Genomic DNA, 24,607 nt, shown 5'->3' with positions numbered 1-24,607 from the left:
AGACATTGTGTTGGCTGGCCTGATGGTACAATTTTGGACCTCAAGAACTAGTCTTTCCGCTGATTTCATGCAATTTTTCGCAGTGTTTGAGGATCGCTGTCCATCAGTATTTGATGTCTGCCTGTCTTCGTTTAGCTGCGGTTCTCCCTTCGCGCTGCCACTTCCCAGTCACATAACCAACAGTAGACTTGGGCAGATTTAGGAGGGATGAAAAGTCCCTGAAGGATTTGTTACTCGGATGACATACAATGACTAGTCGGCGTTCAAAGTTCCTGAGCTCTCCTAACTGTCTCATTCTTCTAGTACTGCTGGTCTACTGACAACACAATAGTCCCCGCCTCCATTTATACTGGCGGGTCTGCTTCACGCGACATCTGGAATTCAATTACGTATTACCTTGAGGTGTCCGGATGCTTTTTTCCGAACAGTGTACAAGGCCCCGAAGATGCCAATATACGCTTTTAAGAGAGTGAGTAATATCTTAAAAAATGATTTGTAATATCTGCTACCAGTCACTTTTTTACTTTTTGTTTTATGTTTAATCTAACATAATACAGCGCGTTTCGAACACGTTCTGTTCATCTTCAGGCGTTTATACATACATACTTACAGAAAAACCTGTAACCTTAAACTAGTTTAAGACGGTTTTTCTGTATATATGTATTTTTTTAAAGTAACATTTCTCTGTATATATGTATGTATAAACACCTGAAGGTGAACAGAACATGTTCGAAACGCGTTGCATTATGTTAAACATGAAACAAAAAATAAAAAAATGACTGGTAGCAGAAATTACAAATAATTATTTATCCCACACATAAACGTAGTCATTATGGCCGAAAATAATTAAGAGTAATATCTTGGCTGGTGAGTTTAGTTATTCAATATCCTCGACAGACTCTGTCACCAATAACGGATAGAGCTAAGTCGACAGGAAACCATCCACCAGAAAACTCGAACAAGCCCTAATTCTAGTTATGGGAGAAAATCGATCTCCGTAGACGTCGGAAAAATACGATAAACTTGAGACAGTAATAACTTCATATACCACACAAACTAATATGAAGCTGTTTGCTTGGAATTTTCTGACTTCGTTGCCGTCGCTGCTAACGCACCTTAGCGGAAGGATGGACTGAAAATTGCTGGGCGCTAAACAGGAAGGCCACCAGTGACCTTTCTCAAGTTGATGGCATTGTTGTGCGAATGACTCTTCTTAAAAGGGAATCTGAAGGCCATATTACAGCCACAATCATAAAAAGTTTCACACATATTGTCTAGTATATTTGCTCATGCCATTGACGTAAGTGAACAATGTCAACAAACTGTTTGATAGCATTAATATGACTGATTGATCGCGGAATTAATGGGATAAACTAGACACCAAAAATACATTTAACTCTGTCCAGTTATGTTGGGCTGAAGTCCTGACGCCACACGACGTTAAAAGATGATGATGCGCAATGAATGTGACACCAAAAGCACTACATTGTGGCGGATATTCATGCCGCAAGAGATAGGTATGCGTCGTGCGGCAGTTTCCGACACGAAAGCGAGTGAAGTCCCTCCTTTGAGTTCCAAAGGCATGCGCCATGGCCGCATAGTTGCTTTTAGCGACTGCTGTTTGTTGTTGGCCATCTACAACCAGTGTCATTCCCTCTCAGCCATCATTCTTTTTGTCACTTACATCATGATATAGCCTGTGGTGGAATGCTAAGGTGAATCGCTGGCTTCCTCATTCCCCTCGATTCCCATGTATTGATGTACCCAGCAGAAGGCCACCTCTTTCTTCCACCTTAGCAGGAGCTGTGTTGTGTCCTGGACCATCTGAACGAACGTTATCGTTCAGCTGATAGCACATACGACTTGTCATGATGGATGAGATGCATTTAGCTGACAAGAGAAGAGATGGTAGTGTAAAATGCGGATCGCCGGATTACAGTCCTGTGCCAATGTCTTGCCGTAAATTTTGAGTCTCCCGCAGACTCATATGAGCCATGAGCCCCAAACAATCATTCGTCCTTCGGATATGGACGTTAAAATGGACTTCAGCCTACCCTTGCAATCATCAACAAAACATCGACAACTCTATATGTTACTGGGCTACCTTTACCACGTATACAGATTGAGTCAGGACGAAAGGTATATGCTTTGAGATGAGATAGTTTTAGTGATTCTGAACAAAAAACTTCATATTGACATATGCCCTATTGCAAATGGTTTCCGAGATAGAACACGTTTAATATTAGTTTCGTACCACATTCTTTAATAACTCGAAAACCGTACGCTCCAACGAAAAAGTGTCTCAGTACACAATCAAACTAAAGTAAATTTGCTACAAGAAAGATCCTATTAATTTTTTGTCTAGTACTAACAGTCGGCGCGAAGAGATCGCGAGAATATTTTGAAAATCTCACGCGACGCGCTTGCGCTGTAGCTTAGGTACTTTGTGTAGGCCAGTTTGAGGTAGTTTTCAGACTTGTTAGACCACATGAGTCCTGCATCAGAATGTTCATCTCAATTTCCTCTATCCTACTGCAGTACTTCGTAAACAATGGCAATGAATAATACAGAAAATAAATAGAAACGTACATTAAAAATGTTTTTTCTAGGAAACCATTCGGAATAGGGCATATGTCTTCATCACGTTTTTTGTTCCGAATCACTAATGCTGTCACCCGTCAAAAGATGTGCCTTTCCTCCTGACTCACCCTGTATATTTACATAGAAAACGCATACTTACCAAACGAGAAAGAAGCGTCCAAAATGCTAAGGTCGTGCTGTGACAGGTCAGCAATCAGAAGAGCGAGGATCACGGGAAGAAGAAGGTGCTCTGTGTACGTGCGCAATGCGTCAACTGCGTCATTGTTAGTGCAGAAAGGCTACCAGTGTTGGTAATTCAGGCTGAAGCACCGGCGCCAGACAACGAACGTGCCTTCAAGTTATTGGGACTTCTCGTGGCACGCCTATACGCTGACTGACAAAAAATCGCTGCACCAAGAATGAGTTGTGCGACATAAACGAAGGTTAGTAAGCGGATTCCTACTCATGAAAGATGTTATCTATTCAGAATTCAACCCAGGCGCATAAGAGTGTCACTAGTAGTGCCACTATGAGTATGCGAATGATACGGTAACGGTCGTGAGCGTTAGTTACCTTTGAGATGAGACATGGTGAGTTGATGTTAGCGAAGAATGCCTTTAAGGTGACAAAGACGTCATTATAAACGCCTCACTGAGTTCGAACGAGGTCGTGTAATGGGGATATAAGAATCTGAATGTCCCTTGGGTGATACTGCAGAAAGACTTGACAGGAATGTAGCCACTGTACTTGATTGCTGGCAGCGATGGTCGTGAGAACGTACGGTTTTCAAGAGGACCGGACTTCGTACGGCCACTTGGTACTACCAAGAGGGAAGACCATCGTGTTCGGCGTATGGCTCTTGGCCATCTTACTGCATCTGCAGCAGCAATTTCAGCAGCAGTTCGTACAACGGTGGCCAAACTAACTTTTATAAATTGGTTACTTTAAGGACAGCCCCGAGCCGGACGCCTTGTAGCGTGCCTTCTACTGACCCCTAACCACTCCCATCTGTGAATCCCGTTGTTTCAAGCTTGAGCTCGTTGGAGGGCACGGTGGAGATCTCTTGTTTTTTCTTATGATAGCTGGTTCTGCCCCGGTGCCAGTGACGGCCGTATGTTGGTTAGAAGGAGACAACTTGAGGGCCTGCAACAACCTGTCTGTGTGCCGGACACTCTGCACCTACATTTGTAGTTACGGTCTGTGGTGCGATTTCGTATGACAACAACAAGAAGCTCGGAGTGGGTTTCAGATGCTAACTCACGATTGCGTTAATATTGCCTTAAGTCCACAGTTTTAATTTTCACATATATTAAATGCATTACGTTTTTTAGAGTCCATTCAGAATTGTTCTAATTACGATCACTTATTACGGAGCCACTAGTTGGCAAAGGTTACATGTGAAGGAAAATAAAGAAATATATAAATAAACATTTCTGTCTATCCACATGTTTCTTATCACACCTGAAAACAGTTACCCAAGTCGCTTGATATCATTACTATTTGCGTCTATATTTTATTGCATGTCGTACATTCAGTAGTAAGTAGACACTATAATATAAAAATTCTACTACATCTAAGCATTGACGCCGGCCGAAGTGGACGAGCGGTTCTAGCCGCTACAGTCTGGAACCGCGCGACCGCTACAGTCGGAGGTTCGAATCCTGCCACGGGAATGGATGTGTGTGATGTCCTTAGGTTAGTTAGGTTTAAGTAGTTCTAAGTTCTAGGGGACTGATGACCTCAGAAGTTAAGTCCCATAGTGCTCAGAGCCATTTGAACCATTTTCGATTAAGCATTGACAATAAGGAAAAATATGTGATCAAATGAGTTAGCGTATTTCGTTCTTATCCGTAAAACATGAAATGTGAAACTAACGGAAATTCTTAACGGCAGGTGTTTCAACCTACTGCAGCTGGTGATAACCTACTCTATTTCTATTCTTCTGCTCTCCAACATACTTACGGTGTGCTTCTCCATCTTCGTTGTTTCTGTGGTAAGTAACTAACACACGTAGTGATTTATAAAAGTATGAACAAAAAGAACCTTCTGTTTACATTATGGACGTTCGTAATTCATATTAGCACTTTAGTGTAGCTATTTTGTACTACATTCATGTTGGCAGAAACTGATGAGTCAAACATGACACCCACCTTCTTAACAGCGAGTCGGAACGTAGTACAGCAGCGATACTGCATGGCGTGGAGTGACAAGTCCTTCGTAGGCTCCTGGAGCTATGTGCCACCACATGTGTACGAGTAGGTGACACAGTTCCTGTGAATTGATAGCCGGTGATTTGTGGGCGCGGAGCTGGAACCCGCTGAAAAATTCGATCACCGTCGGGAATGACGTCTTGTATGAAAGTCCGCTTTAATGTTCAGGTATTTCACAGCCGTCATGGCGCCTGCGGTTATTACCACAGCGGCCACGGAAGCTCGAGTGATTGTCCCATACAGTATAATACTAGCCCTACAGGTCTGCGCCCGTGGCACGGTGTGTGTTTCGAACAGCTGTTAGCCTGCCTGACGGCATATCTGAACAAGACATTCGGCCTGGTGTAACAAGAAAGGTTGTTCATCCGACCAGGTGACACTCTTCCCTAATCCACGAACCAATTTTAGTGATCTCGTGGCCACTGCAGTCGCAACTGACGGCGTCGTTGGGCCAACACAGGAACACATAGGGGTTCGTTTGCTATGGACCCCAAGTTCAACAATGTGCGCTGAGCGACATGCTCCGACACACTTCTGCCTTCACCAGCATTGTGCTCTGTCATTAGATTTGCCACAAGTCGCTGCCTACACTGCTTTATACAGTGGGCAAACCTCTGACATCCATGTTCGTTGATGAGGCGTGGACGTCCAGTACTTTGTCGCCTACTCTTCATTTCATCGTCCTATGGCCACTGACTACTGATACTGACCGTATACACTCCTGGAAATTGAAATAAGAACACCGTGAATTCATTGTCCCAGGAAGGGGAAACTTTATTGACACATTCCTGGGGTCAGATACATCACATGATCACACTGACAGAACCACAGGCACATAGACACAGGCAACAGAGCATGCACAATGTCGGCACTAGTACAGTGTATATCCACCTTTCGCAGCAATGCAGGCTGCTGTTCCCCCATGGAGACGATCGTAGAGATGCTGGATGTAGTCCTGTGGAACGGCTTGCCATGCCATTTCCATCTGGCGCCTCAGTTGGACCAGCGTTCGTGCTGGACGTGCAGACCGCGTGAGACGACGCTTCATCCAGTCCCAAACATGCTCAATGGGGGACAGATCCGGAGATCTTGCTGGCCAGGGTAGTTGACTTACACCTTCTAGAGCACGTTGGGTGGCACGGGATACATGCGGACGTGCATTGTCCTGTTGGAACAGCAAGTTCCCTTGCCGGTCTAGGAATGGTAGAACGATGGGTTCGATGACGGTTTGGATGTACCGTGCACTATTCAGTGTCCCCTCGACGATCACCAGTGGTGTACGGCCAGTGTAGGAGATCGCTCCCCACACCATGATGCCGGGTGTTGGCCCTGTGTGCCTCGGTCGTATGCAGTCCTGATTGTGGCGCTCACCTGCACGGCGCCAAACACGCATACGACCATCATTGGCACCAAGGCAGAAGCGACTCTCATCGCTGAAGACGACACGTCTCCATTCGTCCCTCCATTCACGCCTGTCGCGACACCACTGGAGGCGGGCTGCACGATGTTGGGGCGTGAGCGGAAGACGGCCTAACGGTGTGCGGGACCGTAGCCCAGCTTCATGGAGACGGTTGCGAATGGTCCTCGCCGATACCCCAGGAGCAACAGTGTCCCTAATTTGCTGGGAAGTGGCGGTGCGGTCCCCTACGGCACTGCGTAGGATCCTACGGTCTTGGCGTGCATCCGTGCGTCGCTGCGGTCCGGTCCCAGGTCGACGGGCACGTGCACCTTCCGCCGACCACTGGCGACAACATCGATGTACTGTGGAGACCTCACGCCCCACGTGTTGAGCAATTCGGCGGTACGTCCACCCGGCCTCCCGCATGCCCACTATACGCCCTCGCTCAAAGTCCGTCAACTGCACATACGGTTCACGTCCACGCTGTCGTGGCATGCTACCAGTGTTAAAGACTGTGATGGAGCTCCGTATGCCACGGCAAACTGGCTGACACTGACGGCGGCGGTGCACAAATGCTGCGCAGCTAGCGCCATTCGACGGCCAACACCGCGGTTCCTGGTGTGTCCGCTGTGCCGTGCGTGTGCTCATTGCTTGTACAGCCCTCTCGCAGTGTCCGGAGCAAGTATGGTGAGTCTGACACACCGGTGTCAATGTGTTCTTTTTTCCATTTCCAGGAGTGTAGTAGAAGGCGAGCAGCCGACCAGATTGGTCATTTCCGAGGCGCTCGCCCAAACTGACGAACCGAAATAATCTTCCCTTTCGGATGGTCGCCTGTGTCTGTGCATTTTCTCATTTGCGGCCCGTATTCGTGTTTGCTCAACTTATATGATATTCTCATCGCGTCACGCGCCCGCACCGCCACCAACCAGTATTCAGTTTTGCAGAGGGCGGAGGTCATAATACGTTGGCTCACCAATGTAGTTAGTAAAAAAACTATTTTTCCTGTTTACAATGAGAATTAATTTCACAGATTTGAAGCGTACCTTTTTATTGTTGCTTGTGGACCCTCAGCCACTTTGAATTTTCCAGACGACAACATTGTTCCGAAACTAGCTGAATTTGTAAGTTTCTATGTGTCACTGCAGTTTCGGCTGTTAGAACATTTCTAAATGGCCTATGACTTTTTGTTTTCTGTGTTGTGTCTGGGAGAAATGAAGACCTATTCTGTAAACATTGCTCTACGTTGAAGATTTGGACTGTTTCGAATAATTTACGAAAGCTCCCTTCATGCCGGATTGACCTGTTTCTGACATAGCAGTCGTTCATGTGCACAACGTCCGTTAGGAAGACAGGAATGCAGAAACCACAGATCAAATAGCATAATTATGCTATACAAGTTGTAACAAAATGGTACCGTCAGTTTGTGACTGGTTGTAGACGCTGCCTTCGTGAACAAATTGAGGACAGAAACTCACGTCTGGAAATGTCATCCAACTACACCAAAGAGCCTGGGAACTATAGCAGGCAACACCCGTTGCTAGGCTACTCCTTCGGCAGCAAACATAACGGACCGCAAGCGGAACTTCTTGCACTGGGTAAGACAGCAATCAGGACGTTAGAGGACATCGAACACTTCCGCGCGTACTAAAAATATCGTAAGGTTGCAGCGGTACCAATGACATTGCATGGAAAATATTACAGCAAATCGAAAAATGTTTCAAAAGGTATCAGGTATGACTTCCAAGTAAACAACATCAAGATTGAGAATCAGACATAATACAGAAAAAAAAGTCATTTGTTCTGGGAAGAGGTATACAGGAGTGATTTTAATCGGCGTGGTCGTTATCATAAGGCCAAAACCGGCACATCATTGTATTTGAGGTTTAAAGAACACAGAACAGATCCACAATCGGCTTACACTTCTCTGTAAGCGATTATTGACTGGGGAACACAGAAAACAGCATGGGTATTTTTAACAACGTGCAAAAACCGTGCCCTTGACATACTGGAAACTTACTTTTTTTAGTCATCAATGAGTTCCTCTCTGCGCCAACCTCTTCATCTCACAGTACTTCTCAATTATTTGTTGGAGGTATTCCAGTCTCTGTTTTACCCTACAGTTTTTACCCTCTACACTACGCTTTGGTAGTTTTTGCCCTCTACACATGTTCTATCATGCTGTCCTTTATTCTAGCCAGCCTTCTCCATACGTCCCTTTCTTCGGCGATTCTGTGGAATTCCCTATCTTATCAGATCACCTAATTTCCAAAATCATTCTACAGCACCATATCTCAATCTCTTCCATTCTCTTCTTTTCCGGTTATCCCACTGTTCATTATTCAGTTCCGTACAATGCTGTGCTCCAAACGTACATCCTCAGAAATTTATTACTCAAATTAAGGCCAATGTTTGACGCTAGTAGACTCCTTTTAGCCAGCAATGCGCTCTTTGTCTATGCTAATCTGCTTTTTATGTCCTACCTGATTCGTCCGTCAGATATTCTCGTTCCGAAGGAGCAGAATTTCTTAACATCGTAGATTTCTCGGTCACAAACTTTGATGTGAAGTTTATCGTTAATCTCATTCCTTCTACAACTCATTACTTTCGTCTGTCTTCGGTTTATTCTCAGCCCATATTTTGTATTCGTTAGACTGCTCATTCCATTCAGTATATCTGTAATTTTCTTCACCTTCGCCGAGAACAGCAATGTCCTCAGCGAAGTTTATTCTTTCATCCTGAATTTTAATCCCTATTTTGAGTCCGCAGCTCGTGGTCGTGCGGTAGCGTTCTCGCTTCCCGCGCCCGGGTTCCAGGGTTCGATTCCCGGCGGGGTCAGGGATTTTCTCTGCCTCGTGATGACTGGATGTTGTGATGTCCTTAGGTTACTTAGGTTTAAGTAGTTCTAAGTTCTAGGGGACTGATGACCATAGATGTTAAGTACCGTAGTGCTCAGAGCCATTTGAACCATTTTGAACCCTATTTTGAACCTCTGTTTTATTTCCGTCATTTCTTGGTCTTCCATTCGTATCGTTCTCCCTTGGTTTTTGTACAAATTGTGTATTACCTTTAATGCCATTTTTCTAAGAATTTCGAGCACCTTGCACCATTTTACATTTCTGAACGCTTTTTGCAGTTCGACAAATCTTATAAGAGTATCTTGATTTTTCTTAAATCTTTTTTTCATTATCAGTCTCAACGACAGACATGCGTCTGTATTGCTCTTACCTTTCGGAAAGCCCTAACTGAACATCTTCTAACACATCCTCAATTTTCTTTTCCATTCTACTTTTTATTAATCTTGTCAGCGACTTGGATGCATAAGCCGTTAAGCTGATATTGCCATAGTTCTCGACCCTATCTGCTTGTACTATCTTCGGAAATGTCTCGATGATATTTTTCCGAAAGTCTGATGGTATGCCTCAAGTCTCATAGATTCTACAGACCAACTTGAATAGCCGCTTTGTTGCCACTTCCTTCAATGATTCTAGAAAATCTGAAGGAATGTTTCCTACCCCTTCTGGCATATTTGATCGCAAATCTTCAAAATTATATTAAATTCTGACTTTAATACTGGATCCCCTATGTCTTCCATGTAAACTCCCATTCCTCCCCAGTCACATCAACAGACAAGCCTCCCCTTTCGTAGAATCCTTCAGTGTCTTCTTGCCACCTATCCGCTCTTCTCTCGGCACTTAATTGAGGAATTCTTACTGCACTGTTAATTTTGATGTCCACGAAAGGTTTTTCTACGCTCTGAGTCAGCCCTTCAGACGACACTCTCTTTTTTTATTTTTTCGCATTTTTCCTGCTGCCGTTTCACTTTGACTTCCCTGCACTGAATGCTTTAAAGATCTATAAATGTAAGGAGAATCAGTCCGAAGGAATAGTGAACGAACAAATTGATTTGCACCTTCATATTTTGCCCTGCTTAGCTTTCTATGAAAGTCCCACCTTTCCTTTTGGCTTGGGATTCATTAACATCGAACAGGTAGTAAATCTCAGATAATCACCATTTGATTTGGTTCCTGCCTTGTACTTTTGTACATGTTGGGTTGAACGCTATGGCAGTGGTGGTTCGTGGTCATGCTCGGGAGGTCGACCGTGCTTCATCCAGGTTTGTGGGTACGCCGACAAGGAAGATAAATACCTGTCTGAAGCTCGTAGGTGTTGGCAAATCAATATTACAATATTAACTCTTTATTGTCCGTAAAATACAACGGTTGAGACATCGACGTTAGGGTGACTGGTGCTGGCTTGGAAGGATGAAGCTGGCTGCCACAGAAGAACGACTTATCAAGGGCCCACCGACAGTGACAGTGCTGATGCAGCTCCGCGGCCCTTACACTGTTAGTTTCCTTGGAACCCTAAGATGCAGCCAACGCCACGCCACATGAAGCAGAGCACAGATTCCACGAGATGATGACCAGGACAGCCATGACACCGTAGTAAGCTGCACGCAGGGAGGCTGCCTAACAGTTCTGCTCAGAGTCTGTTTAGCCATGCAGAGAGACCGGCAGCACCAAAAAGTCCGCTCACACAGATGGAAGTGGACATAGGCAGCGCCACACCCCCATGATGATGGATGAAAATCTGCCACCCAAGCCCTGCTGGTTAGGCCACCATAAAGGACCACTGGATTACATTTGCAGTGCTCCCCATCAGTCTTGACTCAGCAGCAGGTGCTGCAGCTCACGGTGGCTAAGTCTGACAAGAAAAAACTTGCTGCACCATAGAAGTTCAAAGACGATCAGTATAGCAGAAAGTCGACTGACGTACCTTTCCTCTCCCGTCTGGACAGCTTAAACTGAATAGGACTCTTCCATAACAAGATTAGTATTTGTTTGTGGATGACCCATCCTATAATTATAATTTGCAAAGCTACCTCGAAAGAAAAACGAGAAGATTCCCAAAAACACAACATCCTACAATAACATAATAAACAAATACTGTACCCCAAATATATTCGAACAGTGACAGACCCACAATCTCAATACTGCGAATAAAACAGTCCACAAACCCATATCGCTCAGTAATTCTGAGATGTGATCTAAGTGCATATGGCATATCTGTTATCCCTGTAACATTGCCCTTCGATCTCTTCCCTGTTGTGGGTTGGCAGGAGACCAACACCGTAATATTAGAAGAAGCCGAAAGGCACGCGTTTTAGCTCACGCAGGCTGGCGTGAGGTCTGGAACAGGACAAGGAAATTAGACTGTAGAAAAAACTGACGTAGCTGGTGGAATACTTAACTTTAATCCATAAATGGTGAACGTCGCTCTTGACGGTACATGTTTTACAGTATCAATAGTAACTGGTAATGGCGCCTTGCTAGGTCGTAGCAAATGACGTAGCTGAAGGCTATGCTAACTATCGTCTCAGCAAATGAGAGCGTATTTTGTCAGTGAACCATCGCTAGCAAAGTCGGCTGTACAACTGGGGCGAGTGCTAGGGAGTCTCTCTAGACCTGCCGTGTGGCGGCGCTCGGTCTGCAATCACTGATAGCGGCGACACGCGGGTCCGACGTATACTAACGGACCGCGGCAGATTTAAAGGCTACCACCTAGCAAGTGTGGTGTCTGGCGGTGACACCACATTCCCTTTCTCCTTTAACGTAACATGCTGCACTGGTGATGTTCCTGATACTTACAGCAAAGCATCTACACCTCCTAAACGGCTTAAGGCGTCCTACATGAACAATAAAGGTCTTCATTGGCAGCTGCAACTTGATGTGACAGATAATGGCATCTCTACAACCTGGTGTAGTCCTTGATACTGGTTCAGGGGTTTCTTTGTTGTTTAACCGTTAGATGTGTAGGGATTCATAAAAAAATACGTTGTCCAATTCTCTACGGAGGTAGCTTACTGATACGCTGTTTCATCTGTTACTGTCTCTCGAGCACTGTGATGTTTGCTTTTTTCTTCTTCCGACAAACATCGCGCAACGTCTTCACAAATTTCCTTACTGGGTCCCCATTTTTTTCTAGTTTAGGCTTTATGAAGTCAAAAGGTGACAGCATCTTCCTACCATAAACTACTTCGTATGGTCAGAAACCAAATCTCTGTGTCTTTAGTGTTATATGCAGATACGTCAAACGGAGAAAAACGTCCCAGTCATTGTGATACGTGTTTATGTAATAACTCAACATCTTGGAAATCATACGATCAATGCATTCTGTGCTCCCATTTGACTGAAGGTGGACAGGGCTAATCCTACGCTTACAAATACATAGTAAACGACATAGCTGATTCATCAGATCAAACATAAAGTTAGTACGCTAATCAGCTATCGTTGTGTCAGGAACACCAAATTTTCGTAGCCAGTTTTTCACCATGGCCTGAGCTACTGCATTCGCCTATTGATCACGGATTCGGACCATTGTGACACAACATGAAATGTGATCTATCGTAGTCAATATGGCAATCGTTGCAGCAGAGACAGTTGATTGCTGATAATCGCATGTTGTGCACACGGTACTCAGTTTTTAATATATTGCTCCACGTCTTGTCTCCTAGTTACCCAACAAAATTTTTCTGCTGTTCATCGACCACTTGTTATTCGACATCCATGCCGTGACAGAATATGGCCAAGTGTATGCCTCAGTACTTCATCTTCTTAAGCTGCTGTCACCACCACTCATGGTCCACACTTTCTCATTCCACATAGCTAGCCCTCGCGTACTGTCTGCCACTCAGCTCGTACCCAATGTTTGTAAGACTTCAACTTTTCTATTTAAGCCATCGGCATTGCCATGTTCCTGCCTGGTTTATGCACTATTTCATAATCGAAGTCACTTAATTTCAAAGCCCAGCATGTCAATCTACTTGACGATTCTTTCAGTCCCGGTAAGTATTTCAGTGCGGGGTTGTTTGTCACTACACTAAATTTTCTTCCGCAGAGGTAGCAATGTAATGATGTAGATGATAGTCAACATCTCTTTGCCATAGCAGAATAATTTATCTCTGCTTTATCGGCTGCCTTAATGCATATGCCAGCAAGTGTTCTCTTCCGCTCCTATTTTGGCTGAGAATACAACTGATAGTCAAACTGCTTGCATTGCATGATAAAATGCATCTCTCTTTAAAACCCAGAAATACCCACTCGACGTTAATGCAGGTTTTAACTTATCAAAGGCAGTCTGACAGTTGATAGACCAACGAAACTTTGCTCCCTTCTTCAACAAGTGGTTCAAGGGCTAAGCAATTTTGGCAAAACCTGTGTCGAATTTTCGATAATAATTACAAAGACCGAGAAATAGCTGTAGCCGTTTCGTTGCATTTGGTGGCAAGAAATCATATGCTGCAGAAATTAAATGCAGGTCAGTTTTCACACCCTCATGACAAACTACATACCCCAAATAATACATCTTCATCACTGCAAACTTACATTTATCCACACTCAGTATCAAATGGGTTTTATGTAAGCTCTTGAACAACTCTCATATCGTTGTATATGCTCCTTTATCTCTTTGGAAAATACAGTTACATCACCAAGGTAAACCATGCACTGCTTCATTCTAAATCCTCTTAAGTGCTCCACCCAACGACCTTTCGTAAGTGACTGGCATGTTCTTGAGACCAAACGTTATTTTGCAATATTAGTAATGACCCTGCACGATTGTAAATAAGTTCTTTGGCAGGTCTTTCAGAACTGCTTCCAACTGGTGATAACTGCTTTGCTTCTAAATCCATTGTAGAAATGTATTTACCCTCACCTAAGCTGCCCAAAGTTTGCGTTTGTATTTGGTGCAGAGTACACATTGGTAATAGTTCTTGAGTTGAGGTGTCAGCAATCACAGCAAAATCTATACTTTTTATTACTGCCTAGTGACATTTTGGAAGCAATTACAACAGCTACCTCATGGTGTTTCACCATTTTCAATAACGCCATCACTGACCGTAGGTGTTTCGGAGTTATGCATAGTTTCCTGTATACTTGAGTGTTACTACCCATTTGTTTCCGATGTTGCATAGCTGGTGTTACTGGTAATGGTCCACCAGTACTGAACAGATCTCTAACCAAAGTAACCAAACTTATAAGTAGGTTGGCAACTAGTAAGCCCTCTAGCAGACTTACCCCATCTATGCCAAAATTACCTACACTCATCGAAACAACATACTCTCCACCTATTTTCCTTATGTGTTCTTCTCCAAACCAAACGCTGTGACTTATCTAGTTGTCATTGCATTCTAATGGCTCTACAGAACATAATACTTCACCTGGCTAGTCAGTACCCACACTCTCCCAGACTAACTTTTCTGTGCCTCTCTGTACTTTATTATGTGGATTGATACTTAATTCATGGGTCCACAGTTTATTTGGCACCACCTTCGTGGCTGGTGAACCTTGTGGCATGTAGCTGGGTCCAATGGTAATAATGCCACACTGAGTTCGACTGTACACCGCTAAAAATGTAAATGTCGTGTGACTAGGGCCTCCCGTCGGGTAGACCGTTCGCCGGGTGAAGTCTTCCGATTTGACGCCACTTCGGCGACTTGCGCGTCGATCGGGATGAAACGATGATGATTAGGACCGCTGAAGGCATATTTTTGCATGATGCTTATCCAGCAGGTCAAGCTACAGTACTCGCCGACATGTGGCTACACTTGCATATGCTTCTGAAAACTTCTTCTCCCAATATAGCAGTGTTGTCTCCAGTGAAATCAAATCATTGTCACCTACACCACATGATCTATATTGTGAAGACTTCAGTCTCTTCCTACCTAATAGGTTCAGACTAACGATTGACACATGATCCTTTGTGTGCATCAAAAACTTATTTCTGTACCATTTATTTTACCCAGGAAGCAGCATTCCTTCTCTTCATGCACTTTGCAGTGTTTTGTGTTTCAAGCATTCCCTCTGTTGTTTAATGAACACTTGTTCCAGCACTGTCTATCCTGTTTCCCACTCCGAAAATCATGTGCCCGGTGCCTTACTTTCCCACATTCATAACAATGAGGATGGCGACATTGCTTGGGCAACGATATCAGTTTCCTCTAGATGCACTCTGATAGCTACAGCTATGTCACCCAGGTTCTCAATTCTGATATTTTTGATATGTGAGTTAGGAGCCCACAAAAAACACCAATGATGCTCAGTTTATTGACTCTTGCGTAATAACTGTCTGCTTCGGCATGCTGTGACAGTTTCTCCTTTTGCCCATTAATTTTTCGTGGTACCTTACATATGGTTTAGCGTGAGTTTACTGCAGTAACAAAGCTGTACGCTAGCATTTCTCGTCCATCCAGTATACTACTTAGCGACAGCCTTCAAAACATAAATACAGACACTTCCCCAGTTGATTTTTCTGAAAAAGGAATTACGAAATTAGCTACTATGTGATTCACAGAAGGGATGAGTTCATTCAACAACTTTTTAGCCTCTGCTGACTCGGATTCCCTTGACTGCTACTAGATTGTAAAGTGTCTATCTTTTTCTGAACATGCCATTGGTTACTAACAGAGTGACTTGCCCCTTCAAAAAGCTCCTTTGTGTATCTTGGTCATAAGTGTGTCTTGCATTTGTTTAGCCTCCATTTGACAAGTACAGAGATATTACAAGACTAATGTTTATGACTTATGACCCAAAGAGAATCAGAACATTGCTGTGTTGCATGGCCAACCCCGCTACAAGTATCAAACTAACTGGTACTGCTCTTGTACATTGTAACTTATGACCAGCTAAATTACAATATTGGCATCTAACAGGCCGTAAATACTCGCCTCTACAATTTCCTTTGAATTATGACAGTTCCACAGGCTCCTGCAACTTTACGAAAGTCACATTCAGTTTATGTGCCTACCCCTCTTAGTACACTTGTTCATATCGTAAAATAAAAAGCCTACCAAAGATACACTCACCAACTCGTAGTCTTGGACAGCCAATTGAGGCTACAATTGCAATGCCAAAGCCAGATACATTGCCAGTATCGGATGCCTTCTTACAACAACACTTCTGACACCACTTGTAGCTGCAGGGAATTTGGCGCTACAGGGGTTGTAATTTGTGGACAGGTTGAGGTCGGGAGGTTGTTGGTACACCACCCAGATACTTGGATATTCCAGCATGAAGGGTAGAAGCCTGTCTGTTGCTCATAGGCATTAATAAAACAACATTATCGCGTTAAACATTTATTGTTCATTAGATACAATGATTGAGTTATCGGCGTTCATGGCGCTGGCTCTGACGAGGCAGGAGGAAGTTGTCCACCGCGTTATATGCGACACATCTCAGGCGCCATATGGCCATGGTGCTGACGCACCCTCGGGACATCACAAGGCCAGTGTCCTTGCCACACTAAGACATGACAGAGCCTGCGCCACGTGAGACACAGCACAGCTTCCAGGAGACAGTGACCAGGGGATCTACGACACTGTTGTAGGTTGCACAAAAGGAGGGAAACTACCAGTTATTTACAGAGTCCACATATCTGTGCAGAGTAGTGTGGCGGCCTCCAGATAGGAGAGACACTGGCTGCACCGAAGTCTCCTCACAGGAAGTTGAGCGGGCATTGGCAACAGCATGTCCCATGACGACGGATGATGATCTGCTCCCAGGGCCAACTGATTAGGCCACCAGTAGGACCGCTCGATTATGGTGGTCACAGCACCTCATCTGCCTCGACCCGGTAGCCAACTCTGCACTTCAGTCCCTCTAGACAAGACTTGAGGAGCAGATGATCGACCATTATAGGCCTCCCCCCTTGGCTGGGAAGATGCATGCTGAATAGCACTTCACTGAACAGAAATGATATTTATGTGGCTTGGACTCGTGTGCTCAGCAATCGCAAGGCAGCGATGACAGCATGTGTCCTGGTTTGGCCGTGTGCTCAGCTGAAAGGTCCCGCAACTCCGAGTCCAGGAGAGGTAGTGGGCATATTATGCAAAATCACTGCTCTGAGTACTTGTTGCATCCAACTTAGGCTTTCTTTTGACAGTCTGCATAGTCTTCATTATAAAAATATCTTTTTGTCACCATGGTGTCATTGCTAGCTTGGGCACTCAACTCTTCCAGTATGCAGCAATAGCTTCCATGTTCACTACTGCACTCAAAATGGTTCAAATGGCTCTAAGCACTACGGGACTTAACATTTGAGGTCATCAGTCCTCTATACTTAGAACTACTTAAACCTAGCTAACCTAAGGACGTCACACACATCCATACCCGACGCAGGATTCCAACCTGCGACCGTAGCAGCAGCGCGGTTCCGGACTGAAGCACCTAGAACCGCTCGGCCACAGCGGCTGGCTACTGCACTCTCACTGGTCGTTTCTTAATGGTCTTCCGCTTGGCCATTGTCTCCTTGTGTCTTGCATTGCCAGGGTAGGAGTCAAATTTTTGTGGCTGCACCAAATGTACTACTCTGCGGTTTAACACTTCTATCCAAGCTCAACTTTTGACACATTGTGTTAGTATCATATATTGTGTGTACTTCCAGCCTGTTGTCTAGCACATTCTCATTTCTTTATTCTGTTATAAGGTCACATCACGTCTTTTTTGAGGTATCTATTAGCTTTTGCTATTTGTTTTAAGGTGTTCATTTCGTGTTTCTTTGTCCACTAAAGGTAAACCAAGTACCTGATAATCTCTGTTGTGGAAAAGCCCTTCTTGTATGTATACACATGGCAAGAGTTTTAATTAATAAGCATTAAAAACAGCCAGATAACTGCTGAAATATGAAAACAGAGACTTCTGTTCCATTGTCTATATCCTCCTTGTAACGTACTATTATGGAAAGTAAGTAATGTAAATTTATGGCCTTTTTTTTAATCTTTCAACACGTTCTTCAGAACTCGATAACGTAAGGAAACGTGTAGCTGAAGACAAGGAAACAGCAGTACCAGTAGCTTCAGCATGATATACATTAAGACACTCGAGAGCATTTATGATGCAGATTGCGTGACAAAAAATTACTCTGTTCAAAAGATCGTTTGACGGAGGTTCTCACTGACCTCTTCATTAATGTGTCTAGGATACTTTGTTTTGCCTTTAAGCTTATCGCTGCTTTAGGGTTTGTTCAGTTTTTTTTTAAATACTAATGCAGTAACATATCATTGTTACTTTTCCACTAATGTACTACTATCTCGTACGTATCGTTCAGTCCACTAGTTACTCATATTTTGACAACTGACGCACTTGTGTTTGTTTGACACTTGCACATTAAGATAGAAATTTATACACACAATTTTTAAGTTTCAGAAATTCAGATTTGTTAATTTATGTACATAATTTTCATTGATACTGTACTAACCTCTGATAATTTAGCTGTTGCAGAGTGATGGAGGTTTGAAAAGAGCGATGAAAACAATAGCTGGAATTCCTAGCGTATTAGGAGAGACTGGAATGTATTGCATATTTGGTCAAATGGTTGTCAATCAGGTGAGTGTTAGAATTTCGAATGACTGTTGTGCAATGTTTAATCCTTAAAACTATTAAGAAAAAACAAATATAGCAGTAATACTTCGCCTTTGGTTTTTCTCAAATGTGTGGTAGAGTTTATTACATAATAAATATATTCCAAATGAATTTTTTATCGTAAAGGAACATCAAAACACTCTTTCGTGCAGACCGATCGCAGGCGTACAGGTAATGTATCTGTAACTATTATCACTGCTCCATCCACTGAAACTTGCATATCTTTCTTATGTGCTCTACCTTCTAGTAACTGTATGGGACTCTAAATACATGAAAGAACATGTACAAGTATTTGTGCTGTTGTTTACTTAACTTTATTCTACAGCTTAATAGAACAAGAAATTAAATCAAGTGAGAGAGCAAAACACACTTCTCAAAATTAGTCTAAAGAACTTCTCCTCGAAGATAATGCACATGGTGTCCAGTCGACCATCGATAGTCACTCCCACACCGACCCCTCCGAACGTGCTGAGCTCCATTAATGAAGGGTACTTGAAAGTCACTTCCTGGCCCACACGAGTAGGGGGGCAGGTATTGTTGGATGGTTACAGGATGTGAAAGTCGGGCCGGTCACAGCTGTCTGACTCAGGCGGGATTGTTGGTGTGAGACGTGCATGAAGTTGACTGTGGCGTGGTGGGTGGCTCTAGCAGCCTCCAAGCTGATTTTACCAGCTCTATGGAGACTGTGGTCGATTTTTCCTGGAGGAGGATGTCCACTGTGTATTTGTTCCATTTTAGTACTTGGTATGGGCTAGTGTACAGTGGCTACAGAGGATGTAATCAGATCTCTGCAGAACATGAAATGTGAACAGCTATCAAGAGCCTTGTTTACGAAATCAGAGTTGCATTAAGATTCTCCACGTGCTGTCTGATTTGTTGCAAGAGCTGGAGTAGTAGCACCTTGTCTGGGAGTGGCATGGGTGTGAGAAACTCTGCAGGGATATATAATGGTTCCTCATACACTAACTCCGCTCATGAAAAGCCCACATAAATTTTTAAGGTATCCGTAAATCCAGCAAAACCAGCAGCAATGCTTCAGTCCAAGAGTCTTCATGGCACGTCAGGGCGGCCTTGGAGGTACGGTGCCATCTTTCCACCCAGTAGTTTCTAGCTGGGTCGTAGCTGGTTGTCCAGTTAAGCTGGAAACAACGAAGTTTTGGCAATTACTGGAACAATGTTGACACAAATTGGCGTCCTGAGTCGGTGGTAACGAAAAATGGACACCTAAAATGGGCCATCCGAGTTTCTATGAATGCTCGTGTGGTAGTTTCCTTAGAAATGTGTCTGATGGCAATGGCCTCTGCTCACCTCGTGCATTGATCCAATGCCATAAACAAATATCTATAACCTGTGGAAGAGGGGAGGAGTCCGACCAGATCAGTGTGGACCTGCCTGAAACGCGCGGTGTAAGTTGCGAATTGTCCTACTGAAGCATGCTCAAGGCGTCCCTCTTTGCTCTGTTGACAATAAAAGCAGGTGTGGGCCCACTCCGTGTATCTTCCTTGATTAATGGCCATTCAAAATGGTCTATCACTAACCTCACCAAGGCGTTAGTTGCTTGGAGCACCAGGTTGTCGATGCTGTTGAATACTTTCCATCAGAATTGGGAAGTAATGTATGATCATGGTCTAACAGTAGAAATATCGCACCATACCATAGATGAGCCACAGGGTGCATCTATAAGTTGGAAACGCAAGCCAGTGGAAGAGTCTGTCAACATACTGTAGCTTTGCAACTGAAGTTTGAGAACTTGCAAGATCAGAATAATCCAACATTGGAGTTAGCCCAGTGATGCGTGAAAAATAGTTGCCACAAGCTCCATGAACGTAGCATACATCTGTGGAAAATTGGCACATGTACTCGATTTGGTGAGCCTGCCAAGGAGAACATGAATCACTGATTTTGTGGAAACCTGACACAATTGGTTTGTGGTCTGTGAATATTGTGACAGGTCTGCCCTCAGTGAAGGGGTGAAAATGCTCGACACCTTTGTACATCACGAGGAGCTCCCTGTCATACGCACTCCAGCGAATTTGGCGAGCTTGTAACTTTTGAGAGAATAAAGTAGTGGTTTTCAATGTCTGTTCACTTCTGGCGGAGTGCCACACATATAACAAGCTGGCTTGCATCAACTACTAAGGCTAAGCAATCTCATGCTGCAGGGTGTTCGAGATCCACCGCATCGCGCCGGCTGTTTTGCAGCTTTATGAAGGCCACCTCATTTCAGGCGACCATGGGGAGCAGGCTTTTACCATTTTTGTTAAGTCCAGTCAGTGTGGTGTCTGAATGGTGGCCTTTCTGGACAGATGACGTCGATAAAAGTTTGTCATTCCTAGGAGTCGCCTGAGTCCCTGATAATTTTGAGGTCAAGGGAGGGTACACAAAAGTTCCAGTCTTTCTGACAGTGAAAAAATGCCCTGAGCTGACGCTTTATAACGTAGGAAGGTCACCATTGGTTCTCTGAAAATGAACTTGTTCTCGTTAAGTGCTATTCCTGATCACTGAGTCTGTTTCACACTTCTTCCACATGCTTCTCGTTGTCCTGAGGACAGAGAATACCAAAATATCATACAGGTTGGCAAAACAATAAGGTAATCCACTCCCTACACTGTCAAGAAATTTCAGCCAAGTTTGTGCAATGTTTTTCAGCCCAGTGTCGTTACCAAAAATTCAAACAGGCAGAATGGGGTTGTCATTGCTATTATAACTACACCTGGTTTGGCCTAGGGAATCTGGTTGTAAGGCTTACAGTAATTCAATACACTGAATATGGTCACCACGGCCAGTGAATGAGTAAAATCTTGTGTGTATCTGGTCGTCACAGTTCGGGCGTTCAGTGCCTGATAGTTACCACACAGGCACCATGAACGATTCTTTTTATGGATGAGGCGTAGTGGGGAGGACCAAACGCTATTGAATGGTCACCCAACCATCCAACAGCTTATGATCCTCCCCCCTACGCCTCATCCATAAAAAGAATGGTTCATAATAGTAATAATTAGTATTACATGTTGATGAGTAACCCCAAAAATGATTCCTGATGATGCTATTAAACGAAAGCAAACGAAGTAAAGTAGATTTTTCATTTTCATATCAGCTAGATAAAAACGTCTGCAAAAAATGTTTATTAGGCGCTTCAGCAGTTCTCTGGCATGCTCCTTACAACTGAATTTGTTGTCAAGCTGAAATTCAAAGAATGTAAAACTATCAACGACTTCTGTCACCTTCTCAACATATTTTAGGCACATTCTAGGGAAAATCTCTTACATTTTTGCATATAGCGTATTTGTTTCAAAGTTCATTGACAAAGAATTCGCTAGGAACCACTTATGAATCTTCTTCTGTCATGCTTTAGGCCCAGCTCGGACTGTTACAAATATATGTAGTCCTTCCACCTTTTATACTCGTCTTCCAACGCATCTTTTATCTTGCAGAATATATTGCCAAAAATGTAGAGAAAATCTTGACTCCTCCATTTGCTCGGATGGGTTGTGCAGTTTTGCCTATTTTCTCTGATCTTTTAATTTGTATACAATAGTTTCAATTCATTCCTGATATCTACATTTCTCTTATAATCTAATTGTTGTATGCAGCTATGTCCCTGAGAAACTTTGTTTCGTTGACCTGTAATATTATTTTATCTTTCTTTCTCATACCCAAGATTCACTCTTATAGAGCAATATTGGAATTTACATAACTGTACGAAATTTGAAAAAAAAATTTCTGTTCTTACTTTATTTTGGAGAAAATTGCTAACAGTGCCTTTTAGGTGATTGAGATTCTCAGTTTTGTCTTTTTGATGCAAGTCTGCTCTGTATGTTAGCATGATACCTAAAAATTTAAATCAATCTACATGCTCTTGTTTTCTATTATTCTTTTTGCCCTCAGTGGGTTATTCCCACAGAAAGCCAAGGGCTTTGTTTTTTATATTGTGATTGTCGAATTATGTATCTGGCATATGTTTGTATTTCAGAGGCAGCTCTCTGTAGTTCATCTTCACCATTCAAGATTAAAACTGAAGTGTCTACAAAGAGCATCATCATTATATAATTTTGTTGTCAACATCACATGTGTAGTTCTGTAGTTTTATTTTCCATCACCAAACACTTTTGTCACTGTAGACCTATATACTGAAGAAGGGCCACATGGATCCTTGTCAAACTCCTCAATTTAATATCTTCTGTCCTTTTCTCACTATCCCTAATTATTTCAATTCTTATATTATTACAGATCTCCTGAATTATCTGTATAAGATGTATTTGTATGCTTCTTCTTCATAATATGTTCCACAATAATGATCTGTTTGTTTTATCAGAGTCTTTTGTATAAGAAATGGATGTGTGGTTCTTCATTGTATTTCTTTGTTTCTCTATAATTTTTTGCTGTGAAAATGAATGCCTATACAACTTCTTCCATTTTTGAACCCATTTTGTTCTCTCATAGAATGGACTCCATTGTAGAGATCAGTCATTCGATTACTATTCTATCATGTATCTGATACAAACAAACAAACAAACTCCGTCCAAACAAGCCTTGAAGACCCAATTGTACCGACTGACCACCATCTCATCCTCAGTCCTTAGGCGTCAACATATACGAATATGGAGGGGCATGTGACAAATCTGGGAAAAGTGCTGGGAATTCAACGGTCGGCTTTCGGTGACGTTCGTGGACTTCTCAAAGGCTCATGACAGTATCCGCAGGTTAAGTATGTACAACATCCTGAGAGAGCTCGGTATACCAGTGAAGTTAATAAATATGGTCAAGGTGTGCACAACGGAGACAATAGCCAAAGTTAAATACCAAGTGGAGCTGTCCGAGGAATTCCATATCAGAACGGGTATGAGATGAGGTGATGTTATTTCACCACTGTTATTTAATCTGGTCCTAGAGAAAGCAGTCCGAGAAATGAAAAGAGAAAACAAAGGAGTGACGCTAAATGGTAGGACAGATTTATTGGGTTATGCAGACGACATCACATTTCTAGCAGAATCAGAGGAAGAGATGGCAGAAACTGTAGAGAACCTAGCGCAAAATACAAGTAAGATCGGGTTCCAGTTTAATGTGGAAAAGGCCGAGGTAATGGAGGTATCAAGAGAATCCACTAATGATATCCCATTACAGGTAGGGATATGGCAATTTGCTGAAGTGGAAAATTTTAAATACCTTAGTACATGGTTCAAAAGGCAAAAAAATTTAACACAGAACATAAACCAATGTATTATGAGCGGATCTAAAACTTATATCAGTCTGAAGCAGATAATGTCGTCCAATAATCCGTCAATTAAGACCAAACTTAAAGCATACAATGCCTTGGTATAATCCGTTCATCATAAGAATAAACCTAATGTAAACATTGCACTATGTATTCTTCCGCCTTTGCTGGAACCTCATTGGATTTCCGTTTCACGTGGGACTGCAGACAAGCTGTCTTGAGTATTGCCAAGTACGGTAATAAGAGTACGTTTTGCTACGCACACATTGACTTAGCGATATTATGGGGCCACAGCTTTACCGGCGCGTCTAACTTGGACAGCACTAGCCGGTCAGCTGGTACAGCTAGCCTGCAGTGACGTGGCCAGCTGCAGTTCACACGTAGAAAGAGACGAGCAGAGGAACAATACAGCTTCGAATGTCATTTAATTTTTAATCAGAATGAAATAATACACTGTAAATCTCCCACAACACGCTCCTTTGAAGACTAGATGAAAACTACAACACGTAACCGTTTTTAGCTAACGTACTATTGTAATTAAAAACAAGAATGATGAAGCTTCCTGACTTAACCACAGGCTAATTTTTCTGCATAAGCTGTGTGTAACGTAGGAGAGTATTGAAGGATTTAACCAATAGTTAAATATTGAAACCACTGAAGGTATTACTTACAGTCAGTCGTCTGGTAATCTCTTAACTCCTTCCTTATCCGAATCCGAGAAATACATTTCAGTTCTGGAAGTGTCACCTGCTACCTTGATAGCTAGCCTATCAACAACAGAATCCAG

The 24,607-nt window shown here is 43.2% G+C and overlaps 1 protein-coding gene across 1 annotated transcript in view; it reads left to right on the top strand.

Moving 5' to 3' along the window:
• LOC126088385 (uncharacterized) overlaps positions 1-22,844 on the top strand; it is an 89,157-nt gene extending 66,313 nt beyond the window's left edge. Inside the window, exons 5-7 of the mRNA XM_049906563.1 lie at positions 4,474-4,573; positions 18,456-18,569; positions 22,836-22,844. Of these exons, the coding sequence (XP_049762520.1) occupies positions 4,474-4,573; positions 18,456-18,569; positions 22,836-22,844 (223 nt within the window). The remainder of the gene's footprint in view (positions 1-4,473; positions 4,574-18,455; positions 18,570-22,835) is intronic.
• Positions 22,845-24,607: the final 1,763 nt, after the last annotated feature.

This window comes from Schistocerca cancellata, chromosome 1, assembly GCF_023864275.1.
Source record: "Schistocerca cancellata isolate TAMUIC-IGC-003103 chromosome 1, iqSchCanc2.1, whole genome shotgun sequence".
Lineage (NCBI taxonomy): Eukaryota > Metazoa > Arthropoda > Insecta > Orthoptera > Acrididae > Schistocerca > Schistocerca cancellata.
The sequence above is the reverse complement of the archived record's forward strand: the minus strand, read 5'-3'. Positions and strand labels throughout refer to the sequence as shown.